The 14761-nt window shown below is 44.9% G+C and overlaps 1 protein-coding gene across 1 annotated transcript in view; it reads right to left on the bottom strand.

Moving 5' to 3' along the window:
* Positions 1-6858: 6858 nt before the first annotated feature.
* The window catches only part of LOC116516812 (transmembrane protein 132B-like), a 176720-nt gene continuing 168817 nt past the window's right edge, over positions 6859-14761 (bottom strand). Inside the window, exons 7-9 of the mRNA XM_032229438.1 lie at positions 13015-13288; positions 11485-11676; positions 6859-7977 (exon numbers count right to left, since the gene is read on the bottom strand). Coding sequence (XP_032085329.1) covers positions 6859-7977; positions 11485-11676; positions 13015-13288 — 1585 coding nt within the window. The remainder of the gene's footprint in view (positions 7978-11484; positions 11677-13014; positions 13289-14761) is intronic.

Raw genomic sequence — 14761 nt, forward strand, 5'->3', positions numbered from 1 at the left:
CAAGCAGGAACCTCACAGAGAGCTCAAAAACCAACTATCACACTTTACACAAAAATAACACAAAAGCTACACAACTGACACACACAATGCAAAAGCAGCTGGACTTCACCCACACAAAAAGGTCCCTACGATCGCGCTGCACAGCTGATTGTCACAGCCAGAACCTTTTAAAATGTTTTTTAACTTTTTGTCCAAAATGGTAGTAAATGCTTTAAAAAAAGTTTTTTAAAAAGTTCCAAAGATCACCTGTGTGACAATCAACTGGGCCACGCAATCATCAGAACTTTTTTATTTTTATTTTTTAAAGCATCTTTTTACTACCAGTTCGGGCCAACCAGTAGTATTTTTACTACTGGTTCGGGCGAATCAGCCCAAACAGATAGCATTTCACCCCTCATCTGGATTTTTCCCCATCTTCTCTCAACAGAATCCTCACCACTTAACAAACTTAACCCACCCTTAAAGTCTTGTGAGTCTTTTGAGTTCCTACCAAGCCCATCTTCACATTCCAACGTACGCAGAGGACGTCAGAATGCAAAAGTTTGATTTGTTTCTGAAAAGTTGGTTTTATTCATAATCTGCAGGCTTCTCAGAAGGTTTTTCGAAATAGAGTTAAACCAATCTGGTAAACTCTTGGCCCTTACTTGATAAATAACTGCTTAGCCAAGGGTTGACTGCTCCTTCCAAATTTTGGCAATTGAGTGGCTGAAGGTTGCTTGAATGGTTTTGATTTTGTGTTTACACAAAATAGATTACATCAGAAACCAAGCTCCGAAATGCAGATTTCAGGATCAGGGGTACTACGAGATAGCTTGGGCTATTTTTAAAAAAAATCTCTGCCCTTTTTCCAGATCATGATAAGCCCAATAAAGGAGAATATTTGCAGCTCAGGATTGAGGTGAGGAGTCCTTGGTGCTCTCTGAACTTGGTGGTTTTCTTGCAGATGTTTCATTACCCAACTAGGTAACATCATCAGGGCTAGTCTGATGATGTCGCCCAGTTTTGGCAATGAAACCACCAAACTCGGAGAGCACTAAGGACTCCTCATGAGAAGACTCAATAACCATGAGGGTTTGGTGGTTAGACTCATCCATTAGACTCCTGAAGGTGCTTTTTCAAGACGCGACTGGATTTCCTTGTTTTTCTTTTGAAGACATTTCGTTTCTAAGCCAAGAAGCTTCTTCAGCTCTGACTGGATGGTGGGGAATTGAAGGATTTCTATTCCTTGCAGGCAGCTGGTCATTTGCATCCTTTTAGAGAGTTGTTGAAACCACCTTGGAGATTTATCTGAGTCCTCAGGGTCACCTGAGTGGTGCAAATGATTCCTGTAGTCCGCAATTTATTTTCTCTCTGGAAAACAAACCTTCTCCCACACCATTCCAAGGGGGTTCATCTCAAATTGTATAGTCAAAGATCTGTAGATATGATTTGGGATAAACACCCTTGGAATGGTGTGGGAGGAGGAATGGATTTCCAGAGGAAAAAAATTGCAGACTACAGAAACCAGCAGCACCACTCAGGTGACCCTGAAAACTCAGATAAGCCTCCAAATGCTTAAACGACCCTCTAAAAGGATGCAAATGACCAGCAACCTTTTGCAAAGAATCAGCAAGGAATATAAATCCTTCAATTTCCCATTATCCTGTCAGAGCTGAAGAAGTTTCTTGGATGAAAAGTGAAACCCCTTCAAAGAAAAAACAAAAAAGCCTAGTTGTCTCCTGAAAAAGCCACATTGGGACTACCATAACATGAATGACCAAGAATCTCCACAGACTTTTAGCTATACAATTTGCAGTGACGTGCGGTGAAGTTTATACCTGGTGAGGCTCAGCTGGGCATCCTTTTGTGAAGCAGCGAAGCAGGGCAGCGGTCGGCCTCAGCGGGGGGGGGATTTGCATCATGGGAGCAGCCAAGCGCCCGGGTCTGCAGCAAAGGCGCTTGGCGGCTCCCGTGATGCAAAGTGCCCCGGCCTGCTTCTCCAGGCTCCGCCGCTGGAAGTCCCAGATCGCCTCTGGGGGAAGGCTGGGTGAGAAGCGGAGCGAAGCTTCTCTGCGGCCTCCCGGCGCTGCTCAGAGGCTCTTGCAGGAGCGCGTGCCAGCGGCCGGTGGCCCGGAGCGGCCCTGGCTGTGAGACAAAGCAGCTCTTAAAGCAGCTGTGCCACCGCCACCACCCCTCCTTCGCCCGCCCTTGTCTCGCAGCCAGGGCCGCTCCGGGCCACCGGCCGCTGGCACGCGCTCCTGCAAGAGCCTCTGAGCAGCGCCGGGAGGCCGCAGAGAAGCTTCGCTCCGCTTCTCACCCAGCCTTCCCCCAGAGGCGATCCGGGACTTCCAGCGGCGGAGCCTGGAGAAGCAGGCCGGGGCAGCGGGCGGGCGGCAGCATTGGGGATGGGGGGGCACTTTGCATCGCGGGAGCCGCCAAGCGTCCAGGTCTGCAGCAAAGAGGCAGCCTCCTCCTTCTCTTCCACTCCTCTCTCCTCTGAAGCACGCCCCGCCCAACGTAAGCGTGCTCAAGAAGACATGATTGGCTGCTTCCAGATCAGGAGGTGGGAGAATTAGTGCCTCTTTTCCATCTGAACTTCTTTGCCTTTTAACTCTTTATTAACTTTTAGAAGGTGAAAAATTCCTTATGGAAAAGAGGCCCCGAGTTCTCTCGCCTCCTGCTTTGGTTAACACTAAGCAGACACCAAGCCACTGTGACCTGGAATCGGGTAGCAACTATCTTGGCTTTAATTATTTTAAAAAATATATTTAAATTTCTTTCTTTTTCCTGAGGAGACTGGTGGGGCTCCGCCTCCCTTGCCTCTAGTGACTGCACGTCCCTGACAATTTGGGATGAATGCCCTTTCAATGGTGCAGAAGTATGAATGGATTTCAGAGGGAAAAATTGCAGGCTACAGGAACCATTTGCACCACTCAGGTGACCCTGAGGACACAGAGAAACCTCCAAATGGCCTCAGCGACCCTCTAAAAGGATGAAAATGACCAGCGGTCTGCAAGGAATATAAATCCTTCCATTCCCCACCATCCAAGTCAGAGCTGAAGAAGCTTCTTGAATGAGAAGCAAAACGTCTTCAAAGAAAAACCCAGAAAGTCCAGTTGCCACCTTGGGGACAACCATGACTTGGATGACTCAGAATCTCTACAGACCATCCATGAGAGGCAGGAGGGGGGGGTCAAAGAAACAAGATGGCAGCCGCAAATACATGCTCAAACCGTTTGACTCAAACCCTGTGGTGCATGTAAAATGGGTTGATCCTTGATCCCATGATCCAAGCCACCACCTTGCCAGGACCTGTGTTTAGAGGGTATGAGTGTAGCCACCCCACCACCACTATGGACCACAACTGCTTTAAAAAAATACCCCAAAGGGTTTGCTAATATTCTCTTACATTTCCCTCTCTTTTTTATTGTTTATACACTTCCCTTCTTAGAACATAAATCTTAGGTTTTAGGGGGTTTTTTTCCAAAGAAAGAAAAGGAAGCAATATCAGGCAGCTACAAAACCAACCTCGGGGAGAGGGGGGAGAGATACAAATCGGGGTTGCTCATAACACCTTGGAGAAAATGATGGTCCATCTGTTAGCAGTTAGCAGCAGTTAGACTTGTATACCACTTCATAGGGCTTTCAGCCCTCTCTAAGCGGTTTACAGAGTCAGCATATCGCCCCCACAGCCTGGGTCCTCATTTCACCCACCTCGGAAGGATGGAAGGCTGAGTCAACCTTGAGCCGGTGAGGTTAGAACCGTTGAACTGCAGATAACAGTCAGCTGAAGTGGCCTGCAGTACTGCACCCTAACCACTGCGCCACCTCGGCTCAGTGGAGTTAGGAGTTTTCATTGATTCATTCGTGAATGAATTGGTCCAGCATCTACGTTGCACACACACCGGGGGAAGGGGGGGTGTCAAAGAGGCTTGTTTGGAGGAAAACGAGGCACAGTTGCCTTTTTGAATGGCTTAGGAAAGGCCTTCACACCGAGCATTGGTGTTAAAAGAAAATTTGTGAGGAAGGACATTTGTGGCGACAGGGTGAGCACCTATATAGGCTTAATAGCAGTAACTGTGAGTGGGATCCTGGAGTCTTAGTGGACAACCAGCTAAATATGAGACAGCAGTGGGCAGTGGCAGCCAAAAAAGCCATTGCAATCCTCAGTTGCATTAACAGAGGGATACAATCAGGATCAAGAGAGGTACTAATACCACTCCATAAACTCCTAGTAAGACATAACTAGAATACTGCATCCAGTTTTGGTCACCACACTATAAAACAGATGTTGAGACTCTAGAAAGAGTGCAGAGAAGAGCAACCAGAACGATTAGGAGACTAGAGGTTGCAGGAAATGGGCAAGGCTGGTCTAGTGAAGAGTAGGACCAGGGGAGATAGGAGAGCAGTCTTCCAATATTTGATGGACTGCCACTGAGAGGAAGGGGTCAAGCTATTCTCCAAGGTACCTGAAGGCCAGACGAGGAATAATGGATGGCAACTGATCAAGGAACGATTCAATCTGGAAATAAGGAGGAACTTTCTGACAGTGAGAACCTTCAACCAATGGAACAAAAGTTGCCTTCAGACGTTGTGGGAGCTTCATCACTAGAAGCTTTCAAGAAGAGACTGGACTGCCATCTGTCAGAAATGGTGTAGGGTCTCCTGCTCAGGTAGGAAGTTGTACTAGATGACCTATAAGGTCCCTTCCAATTCTGTTAATCTATAATCCATCACTGGAGCTTTTCAAGTTAAGGTTGGACAATCGATTGTCTAAGGATGGCATGAGGACTCCTGCCCCAAGAAGAAGAGGAAGGGGTCAGCCCTGAAACCATTTTGAACATCTTCAGGGCTGCCACAGCAAGACCGATTGCAGCTGCCGGAATGTGAAGGTGAAGATAGAAATAACTGGGGGGGGGGGAGTGTAGCCAAAATAACATTCTTTCCCATGGGAGCCAAAGACGTCCCCACCAACTGGTTGGAAGGTGTGGACCAAAATGGAGCCTAGAGCATGTGGCCCTCCCGAGCTCTGTTTTTGCTGGCAGAGGCACCATGGGCTGGTCCTTCGCTGTTTCCAGGGCAAAACTATGAACTAGATCTAAGCACCCCACAGATCAGATCCAGCCCCATGCCTTGAGTTTGACACCCCTGATCTAGGTCTCCTGATTGAGTAGAGAGTTGTACTAGAAGACCTCCAAAGCCCTTTCCAACTCTGCTATTCTATTCTCTTGTCTGTTTCAATCCAGCACGGTAGAAGGGAAGGGAGAAGAAAGAAGAATGAAGAGGAAAGGAAAAAGAAGAAAAGGAAGGAATAGAAGAATGGAGGGAGGGAGGAAGGAAGATTATAATGAGAAGGAGGGAGGGCCTGAGGGAAGTCCTGCCTTAGCACTTCGCCACCACAGGTGCTCCTCACTCATCATCACTTGATGAGTGATGTCAAGCTGGACATGCCCCCCCTCCCCCGAGATCAAACACAACCCTGATGCGGTCCTCAATGAAATTGAGTTTGACACCCCGGAGCTAGAGACTGTAGCCTCAGAACAATCAAGCTCTACAAACTAACCAGTGGAGGGATTCATTTTTTTTACTACTGGTCCTGTGGGCGTGGCTTGGATGGCATGGCTTGGTGGGCATGGAAAGGAAAGGTTGCTGCAAAATCCCCATTTTCTCCCAATCAGCTAGGACTCGGGAGGCAGAGAATAGATGGGGGCAGGGCCAGCCACAGGTGATATTCGCCGGTTCTCCAAACTACTCAAAATATGTGTTACCGGTTCTCGAGAACTGGTCAGAACCGGCCGAATAGCACCTCTGAAACTAATCTTTGTTCAAAATCTGCTTTTTCACATATACAAACACCCCACAAAACATGTCAATCATCACAATCCCTTTTCCAGTTACCAAAGGAGGAAGGGAGGAGGCCTCTACCCAAATGGAACACGGGACTTTTATACAAACCAGTATTTTCTCCCCCCCCCCAAAAAAAACCCTGCTGCTTCTTTAATCGGGGCGCATTCATCATTGCTCTCAATCAGTACATTTTTTTCCTTTTTATTATCAATTAAACACGGTGCTGTCTTGATAGGACTATATTGCAGGATACTTTGGCACAACCAAGGTTGAAAAGTCTTCTCAAAAAAAGGCATATCATGTACTGGGAAATACCCCCATCCCATCTCCTCTGCCCACCCCACCCCACAATTCTTTTTAAAAAATCAAGAAAGCTCTTTAAACAATACTGCGAAACAAATGAACCGTATTAAAAAATGAAATTAAAAGGGTAGATTGGCCTGTGTTTGGACAAACAGGCCGTTTTGTTCTTATTTTTGTTTTTTTGTTTTTACAAGGAAGGTGGATTCTGGCTATGAAGACAGAATCTCGACTGTGCTTCTACAAAGATTTTCTAGAGCGGGGGGGGGAGAAAAAAATCAAGCCCACCCCATTCCAGTCTCCAAAATGTTTTTTTCCCCAACATGTGAAAACGTGACGGACCAATCCATCTTCTTTGTCTCGAGCTGAACAGGATTGGCTATCGCAAGTTTCTGGCGGCATACAAAAAAAGGGAAAAAAATGTTCGTTGTGTTTCTCCAAGATTTGTAGGTAGCTGTTTGGTATCCAAGGGAAAGGAACACAGCCGGGGTTCCAACTCACGGTTATTGTGAGCCCCCACCCCAGCTCTCCACAATCTGGAGAAGTGTCCCCCCACCCCATCGCTGGCTGCTTTTAGCAGCTCCATCATCCATAAAACAGAAGGCATAAAGGTGAATACAAACATTAAAAGATAATTGTGTTTTGTTTTATATATATATTTATATATGTATAGGTGTGTGTCTCTGTGTATGTTTTTGTGTGTGTGTGTGTGTGTGTGTGTGTGAGTGTGTTTTACATATGGTCCTGAAGTCTTTCCATATAGTCTCTAAATTCCTCGGACTCCCCTAAGTTCATATCTTGGCATACCCATTTGATGTTCTCATCACTGTCAAAGAGAATGGAGTTGGTGTAAGGGCCACCGTCTTCAGGCAGGATGGTGGTGTAGGAAGTGAATTTAACCCTCTTCCGCTTGGGCCCCGGAGGGTTTATAGGTTCACTCCTGAAGTCCTTGTCGCAATCGTATTCAGAAGACCGGAGGATCTGGTTGTGGAAGCTCTTCTGGGAACTCCCATTGAGGAGGAAGTTGCTCTCTTCAAAAAGCATTCCACGGTCCAGGATGGTGGTGCATTCGTCCGAGGGGAGAGAAATGTCCACGGGGCTCTCCAACAGCTCGACCTCGTTGCCCAGCCACACCCAGTCATGGGAATGGGGGATGTTGCCTTGCTCACTGATGGTGAACCGCTTGTGACGGTACTTCCAGGCAAATGCCACGCAGTTGATTAAGAAGACCAGGATGGCTAAGCAGAAGACACAAAGGAGGGCGTACATCCCAATCTCCAGGTCGGTTAGACCCCTGGGAACCAAGGTGAGATCGCTGGGGTTGTTTTGTCTTCGGACGGCCTCTTGGGTGGGGAAGCTTGTCGAGGTAAGAGAATCATTTTGCAGGTGTTCCTCTCCATGAGAATTAATTGGATGGACGGGAGACTTAGAGCTTGCGTTGGGGTTGTTCAACTCATCACGATTCATGGACCAGTCCGCCCCTGCTCTCTCCCCTTCCAGGGAGGTCTCTATCAAATTGCTTTTAAAACCACTCTCTGCATCTTTGCCGTTCTTGTGCTCAGAGGTCTTTCGGCCAAACTTCACTTTGATGTTCCCTTTCCCGACAGCCAAACTGCTCTTCCGCTTGGACTTCTGGCATGCCTCGCTGATCACCAGTTCTATTTTAATCAAGGGTCCTTGGCCCTCACCTTCAGCCACCACGGTCGGCCAGTCATCATCCTGCCTTTGATGGACGGACACCACCATTTCATCCAGGGAGGTGACCACCAGGGAGAAATCCTTCAGGTCGTAGATATCTAAAGGGGTCACGGTGCCATCACTAAATAAAATCCAAGTGCTGAGCACAGCTTCCTACAGTGAGAGAGAGAAAAAGGAGCAGAGAAATGTAAGAGGTAAAAAAGAAAAAGATAACTACACCAGGAGTATCAAACTTAAGGCCCTGGGGCCAGTTCTGGCCCATGAGGTGCTTAGATTTGGCCTGCAGGGATGCCCTGGAAACAGTAAAGGACTGGCCTGTGGTACCTCTGCCAGAGAAAATGGAGCTCACAAGGACCGCATGCAGTTCTCCCGAATTCCATTTTTCTGGCAGAGGGTTGCAGGAGGCTGTCGCAGCCTAAAACGGAGCTGGGAGCCCGTTTCTCTGGCAGAGTGCTCAGGCCACCACAGGCACCCCCAACATGAGTAACATCGAGCTGGCCATGCCCACCCCAGCCCCCAGATGTCAAACACAACCCTGGTGTGGCCCTCAATGAAATTGAGTTTGACACCCCTGCTCTACACAATTGAGTTCAGTTCATTATAACTGATGGGGAAAGAGTAAGGTGGAGTCAAAAGAGGAATCAGACTAGAATCCCTACATAGTCACAAGCAAACTAAGTCCAACCTCCTTTGACTTCTGTGGACTGTTCTCTAACTCCTAGCTGTTGCTGACCATGATTTGAGAAGGTTCCTGCACATAGTCTTTTAGCAATGAGTAGATTTAATTAGCCCTCCACTTTCAGTACCTGACATCGACCCAACTTTCTTGTCAGTTATGAATGAGATTAGGTTAGAAACAACAAAACTGTGGTTTTATCTCTTGGGGTGGGGTGGGGTTGAGAGACAGCACCCATCACAAGGGATGCTGAACAGATTTAGAGTTGGGGGGGGGGTCTCAAAGAGTTGGAAAAGCTTTGGTGGTGCCATTTGGGGTCTAATAGATGACCCATTTTTTTAATAAAAGGTTTTTTTATCTTTACTCTCATACATACATTTACAGGTATACATTCTCATAGTTATTATTCACATTGTGCATTAACACTTCTAAACAATGGGTTTTTTCCATATAAAATTAAAGTATATAATCAGGATTGCTTTTCTTACCATCCCCTACACCTATTTTATTTTACCACAACCCTACTTTTCTTTCTTTTTTCCCCTCCATTCTTCTGTACTTTCTTCTTTCCTCCTCTCCATTCCCTTTTCTTCTTCCCCTTCCTCTCCCCTACTCCTCTCCTCTTCTTCCCCTTCATGCCCTCTCTCCTACTCTTCCTACCCCTCTCTCTCTTCCTCTCCTTTCCTCTTTCTTCTTTCCCTCTCCTTTCCTCTCCTCTCCTCTTACCTTTCCTCTCTTCCTTTCCTCTTTCTATTGTTGTGATTGCCTATTTCCCTTTTCCATTCTAGATGATCCATTTGAAGGATCTGCTGTTTCTTCTCCTCAGGGGAATCAAACAGTCTGCTTTCATTGTCGGTCAAATCACACACAGGGGTAGGAAGTGAAGCAGCAATAAAACATTTTTTTTTGCATTATTAAAGTTTTAATCAAATGGAAATTATTCCTTCTTTCCTTCCCCACTGCCTCAGAACTGATTGTCAATGTGGTTGTTTTCACAGGATTGCAGAAAACACTGTCAGGCTTCTAAATGCTTTTATTTTCATTCACTTTGGGAGGGGAGATTCCACCGATAATGGAGCAGAATGTTTGCAGAAAGGGTATACATTTTTTTTAAAAAAACCTTTAGATTACGTGGAATAATAATAATACAAAATACAGTATACAGATGCTAAAGTAGATAAGATAGTGATCCCAAAGAGTATGCTACTCCTATTTGTTTTTAAAACAACCAACTGGAAATTGCTTTGCACACAAGTGGCTTTTAAAAGAATGAATGCTCCATTTGAACATAATCTTTCCATCTGTATGTCTCAGAATGCATTTTGCCTCTAAGCTATCCGTTGATTTGCATCCCAACCACTTCAATAAACGAGGCATCCTGAAATCAATCTGACCTCTTTGCCTGAAATTACCTGTGCAAATGTTGTTTTTCCTAAGCCTGCCTAATTCTTTGAAATAATGTACCTTTGGTTCCTCCCTTGATTTTTTTTATTTGTTTGTTTTTTAAGGCAATTATCTGAAAAAAATGGGCAAACATTTTCCCATTGATTATCCTGGCTTATTTCCAGTTTTCCAATTAATACACCTGATATACCAAAAATCCATATTCTTGTAGTTCTCACTCTATTTTATGATCGAATTTTGTCATTAGGGTGGAAGGGGAAAGAGCTTAGCAAATTTTTCCCTGCAACCCAATACTTGAGATGGTTTCACTGCAGCTCTGAACATCTCCCTGCCTTGTTTGTTAGTCAGAACTGTAAATCTAGAAAGCAAGTTCGGAAACAATTGATTGAGAAGGTCTAGATGATACATTTTAATTTTTTTAGATACTGTTTTCTATTTCAATGTTTTGTTGTATACTACCATTTGAGATGGGTGGTTTAGAACTATGATACAGAAGATAGATAGATAGATGATAGATAAATAGATGATAGATGATAGATAGATGGATGGATGGATGGATGGATGGATGGATGGATGGATGGATGGATGATAGATAGATAGATAGATAGATAGATAGATAGATAGATAGATAGATAGATAGATGTAGGTAGAGATTATAGATATGATACAAATGATAGATAGATATAGCTAGATAGATAGACAGACAGACAGACAGACAGATAAATTGATGATGGATGGGTGGATAGATAGAGATGAGAGATAGATAATGGATGGGTAGATAGGTAGAGATTATAGAGATGATATAAATGGTGAAGAGGGAAATACAAAATAGATAGAGATAGAGATGATAGATAGATAGATAGATAGATAGATAGATAGATAGATAGATAGATAGATAGATAGATAGATAGATAGATAATGGATGGGTAGGTAGGTAGAGATTATAGATATGATATAAATTATAGATAGATATAGATAGTTAGATAGATAGATAGATAGATAGATAGATAGATAGATAGATAGATAGATAGATAGATAGACAGACAGACAGACAGACAGACAGACAGACAGACAGACAGACAGACAGACAGACAGACAGACAGATCGATGATGGATGGGTGGGTAGATAGAGATGAGAGATAGGTAATGGATGGGTAGGTAGGTAGAGATTATAGAGATGATATAAATGGTGGAGAGGGAAATACAAAATAGATAGAGATAGAGATGATAGATAGATAGATAGAAAGATAGATAGATAGATAGATAGATAGATAGATAGATAGATAGATGATAGATAGATAGATAGATAGATAGATAGATAGATAGATAGATAGATAGATAGATAGATAGCAATGGTGGGTTGCAGGTGGTACAGACAGACAACATAATATAGAGATAGATGATAGATAAACAGAATCCAGTTCCATATCCACATTGAGCTGAACGATGTAGAAGTTTGTCCTTTGCATTAACACACCTGGTCACTTCAGACGTTTATCTTACAATCTCATTTTCAGAGAAATTGAGGAACATCCCTCTATCTTTCCAATGGATGGTGATGATCCCTAAATCCTTCCTACCTGTTTAGCGGCGTGAAGAATATCCAAAGCGGAGGCTGTGGCCACCATCAATCTCTTGTTCCCTTTATTTGTCTGGAGAGACAAAGACAGGCCCGCCACCAGTTGTACTCCGAGGTCCGTGATGGTCACTCTGTCTTCTAGCACGATCACAGTCTTCTCAGCCAGAATGGAATCGGACAGAGGAGAAAGGACCTTCAAATGTGGGAAAAGAGGGTGAAAACTCACATTGCTCAACCTAAGAAAGTCAGACAGTGATTTTAAAGCAAGAATTGGGATCTTCGGAGCCATCATTCAACTGGTCCACTGGAGAAAGAAGCAGATGGTTCTCCTCCCAATTAAAGTGGCCGTTGCAAAATTTCAAACTCTCCCAAGTGTTTCAATGCTGCCCTAAACCTATCGCAGGTTAAGCTTACAGAAAAGACAATGTTAATCTACCATCCTTACACGGAAGTCTCATTGAGTTGAACAGAACTGGCTCCCAAGCAAGAAGGTAGGATTTGGAGGCCTCCTTAGAACTTTTGAAAGTTAAGCACTTCTTAACTTTTTCCTGAATTACCCAACTTATCTTCCAGCCCCTCCAGCAGCCGAATCAGAGGAGGAGGAGGCTTGAGAGTCAGGGTCAGCATCAAGGCAACCTGGGAGCTCCCAGGGGGAAGAGGGAATGGAGCTGGCAGAGAAAGAGACAGAGGCAGAGTCTGAGCCGTCTGTCAACCCTCATATGGAGAGTCAACAGCCCCCAAGTCTGGAGGTGGCGGATGAGGAAGATGAGGAACAGCTGGGTCCAGTGCCTGATGCATGGATGCGCAGAAGGCAGGTGAGAGAAGAGCAGTGGAAATCTATGAGCCGATCCTTGGGACAGCCACCACTGCTACAGAACCTCCACCCTAGCTCTTGGGATCAAAGGCAGGGGGTGGAGATGAATAGATGTGACAGACAATTATTCATCTCCCTGCTGGACAGACTTGTTAGCCTGTGGTGAGAGAGAAACATTTTGCCGGGGCTGCTGGCCCTCCTAATAAAGGAATCTTTTGAGTTCACATCAGAAGGTTTGTCGTCTTTGGGGAACTGGGTCAGAACACTTCCAATTTCAGCCTTTAGACTTATTACCTGCAAACCTGCTGGATGCCGAGCCGAGGTGGTGCAGTGGTTAGGGTGCAGTACTGAAGGCCACTACAGCTGACTGTTATCTGCAGTTCAGCGGTTCTAATCTCATCGGCTCAAGGTTGACTCAGCCTTCCATCCTTCCGAGGTGGGTGAAATGAGGACCCAGACTGTGGGGGCGATATGCTGACTCTGTAAACCGCTTAGAGAGGGCTGAAAGCCCTATGAAGCGGTATATAAGTCTAACTGCTATTGCTATTGCTATTGCTATTACCTTAGCAGGATGCGGTTTCTACAATATCCCACAATTTCACAGCTCAACTAATGTGTCTTCATGGCTGCCCTTGGTTTGCTTCACCCTTTGAAGCTCCCCTCAATGTTCAGTCAGGTGTGGTTCATGTTCTATCAAGGTTGGGTTTTGCATCATACCTGAACCGTCGTAATCCCTTGCTCACGGCCGATCAAAACTCGCCCCCCTTGTAGCTTGGCTACTTTGGACTCTTCCACCTTCATGAAGTCAGCCACCAGGTCCGTGATGTCAAACTGCCATTCAGAGCTAAGCATGTAGGTCAGCTGTCCTCCAGGGTCAGATGATTCGGCCACAAACTGGGTCAGGACACGTACCATCGCATGCTGGTACTGGAGGGTGCAACCTTTGCCCTTCTTCTCGTCATCCTCTTCCTCATCGCTGTCACGGGTGGGCCTGTCAAGGCAGACACACACATCATGAGAAGGGTATCGGTTGTGTTGAAGAACAGCCTGGTTCCTCCCCCCCCCCGCCTTCCCCCTGACAGAAAGTCCTCAGGTTATGACCCCAATGGAGACCAAAATTTCCATTGCTAAGCAAGGCAGTTGTTAAATGAGTCATAGCCTGGTTTGATGGTTGTTTTGTCCATTGTTGTTAAGCAGTTGTTAAGTGAATCATGAGGTTATTAAGCAAATCCAACTGCTCCCATTGGCTTTATACTGCAGGAGTCAAAAATGAAAATATTTACAGACCCCTGACATCCTGGACATAAATAGTTTCAACTTCTACCTGCAAAACGACACTATAGAGCACTGCACACCAGAACAACTAGACACAAGGACAGATTTTCCTGAACGCCATCACTCTACTAAACAATTAATTCCCACAACACTGTCAAACTATTTACTAAGATTGTATTACTATTATTCTTCTCATCCTTCCTATTACCTATTTGCTTTTCTAGTTATGACTATAACATTATTGTTGTATTTTTATGATTTATATTGTTTTATTTAGTTTCCAAATATGATTTGATTGATTATTTAGTATCCTATGATTATCATTGTTGTATGTTACGATTGTTGATGATTTTTTTAATGTATACTGAGAGCATATGCACCAAAGACAAATTCCTTGTGGGTCCAATCACACTTGGCCAATAAAGAATTCTATTCTATTCTATTCTATTCTATTCTATTCTATTCTATTCTATTCTATTCTACTCTACTCTACTCTACTCTACTCTACTCTACTCTACTCTTTTCTATTTCTATTTCTTATTCTATTCTATTCTTTGCTTGTTGGAAACTGTATGGGAAGGTTGCAAATGGTGATCACATGACCAAAGGACTTGTTATGGCCCATCGGCTGCCAGCAGAGTTAACTGCAGAGTCAGATGAGGAGGAGGTGGAGGGAGTGCCTGGGCCGGTTTTGGAGTATTTAGAAGGCTCTGATAAGGAAACAGCATCAGAGACAGAGTGGGGGGCTTCCATCCTCCCCCAGGTAGAGAGGTGGTGGTCTTCGAGGTCTGAGCTGAAAGCGGGGAAGGGACAGATGGGGCCCAGCCCAGATGCACGTATGCACAGAGAGGAAAGGAGAGGAGAACAAAGGAAAGCAATAAGCCGGCTCTCAGGGAGAGACAAACTCAGATCACAGCCAGCCCCTCCCTGGCTGGGAAATAAACAGGAGGGGTTTGGGAGGGGCCAGTTGTCACAGACAACCATTCATTTCTAGTACACAGCAAGCAACTCAGATTCCTTGGCTAAACCCAGGTTTGTTGGGACTAATTCTATTTGATTTTTTTTCTTTATCCGTGTAAATAACAGACTGTTACTGCCCTGTTATGTTGTTTTACCTGCGAGTAAATATCTTATCCCTACTTATGGAGGTTGGGTCACAACAGGACAGTGCAACCATCATGAATACAAG

This window comes from Thamnophis elegans, chromosome 13, assembly GCF_009769535.1.
Source record: "Thamnophis elegans isolate rThaEle1 chromosome 13, rThaEle1.pri, whole genome shotgun sequence".
NCBI lineage: Eukaryota > Metazoa > Chordata > Lepidosauria > Squamata > Colubridae > Thamnophis > Thamnophis elegans.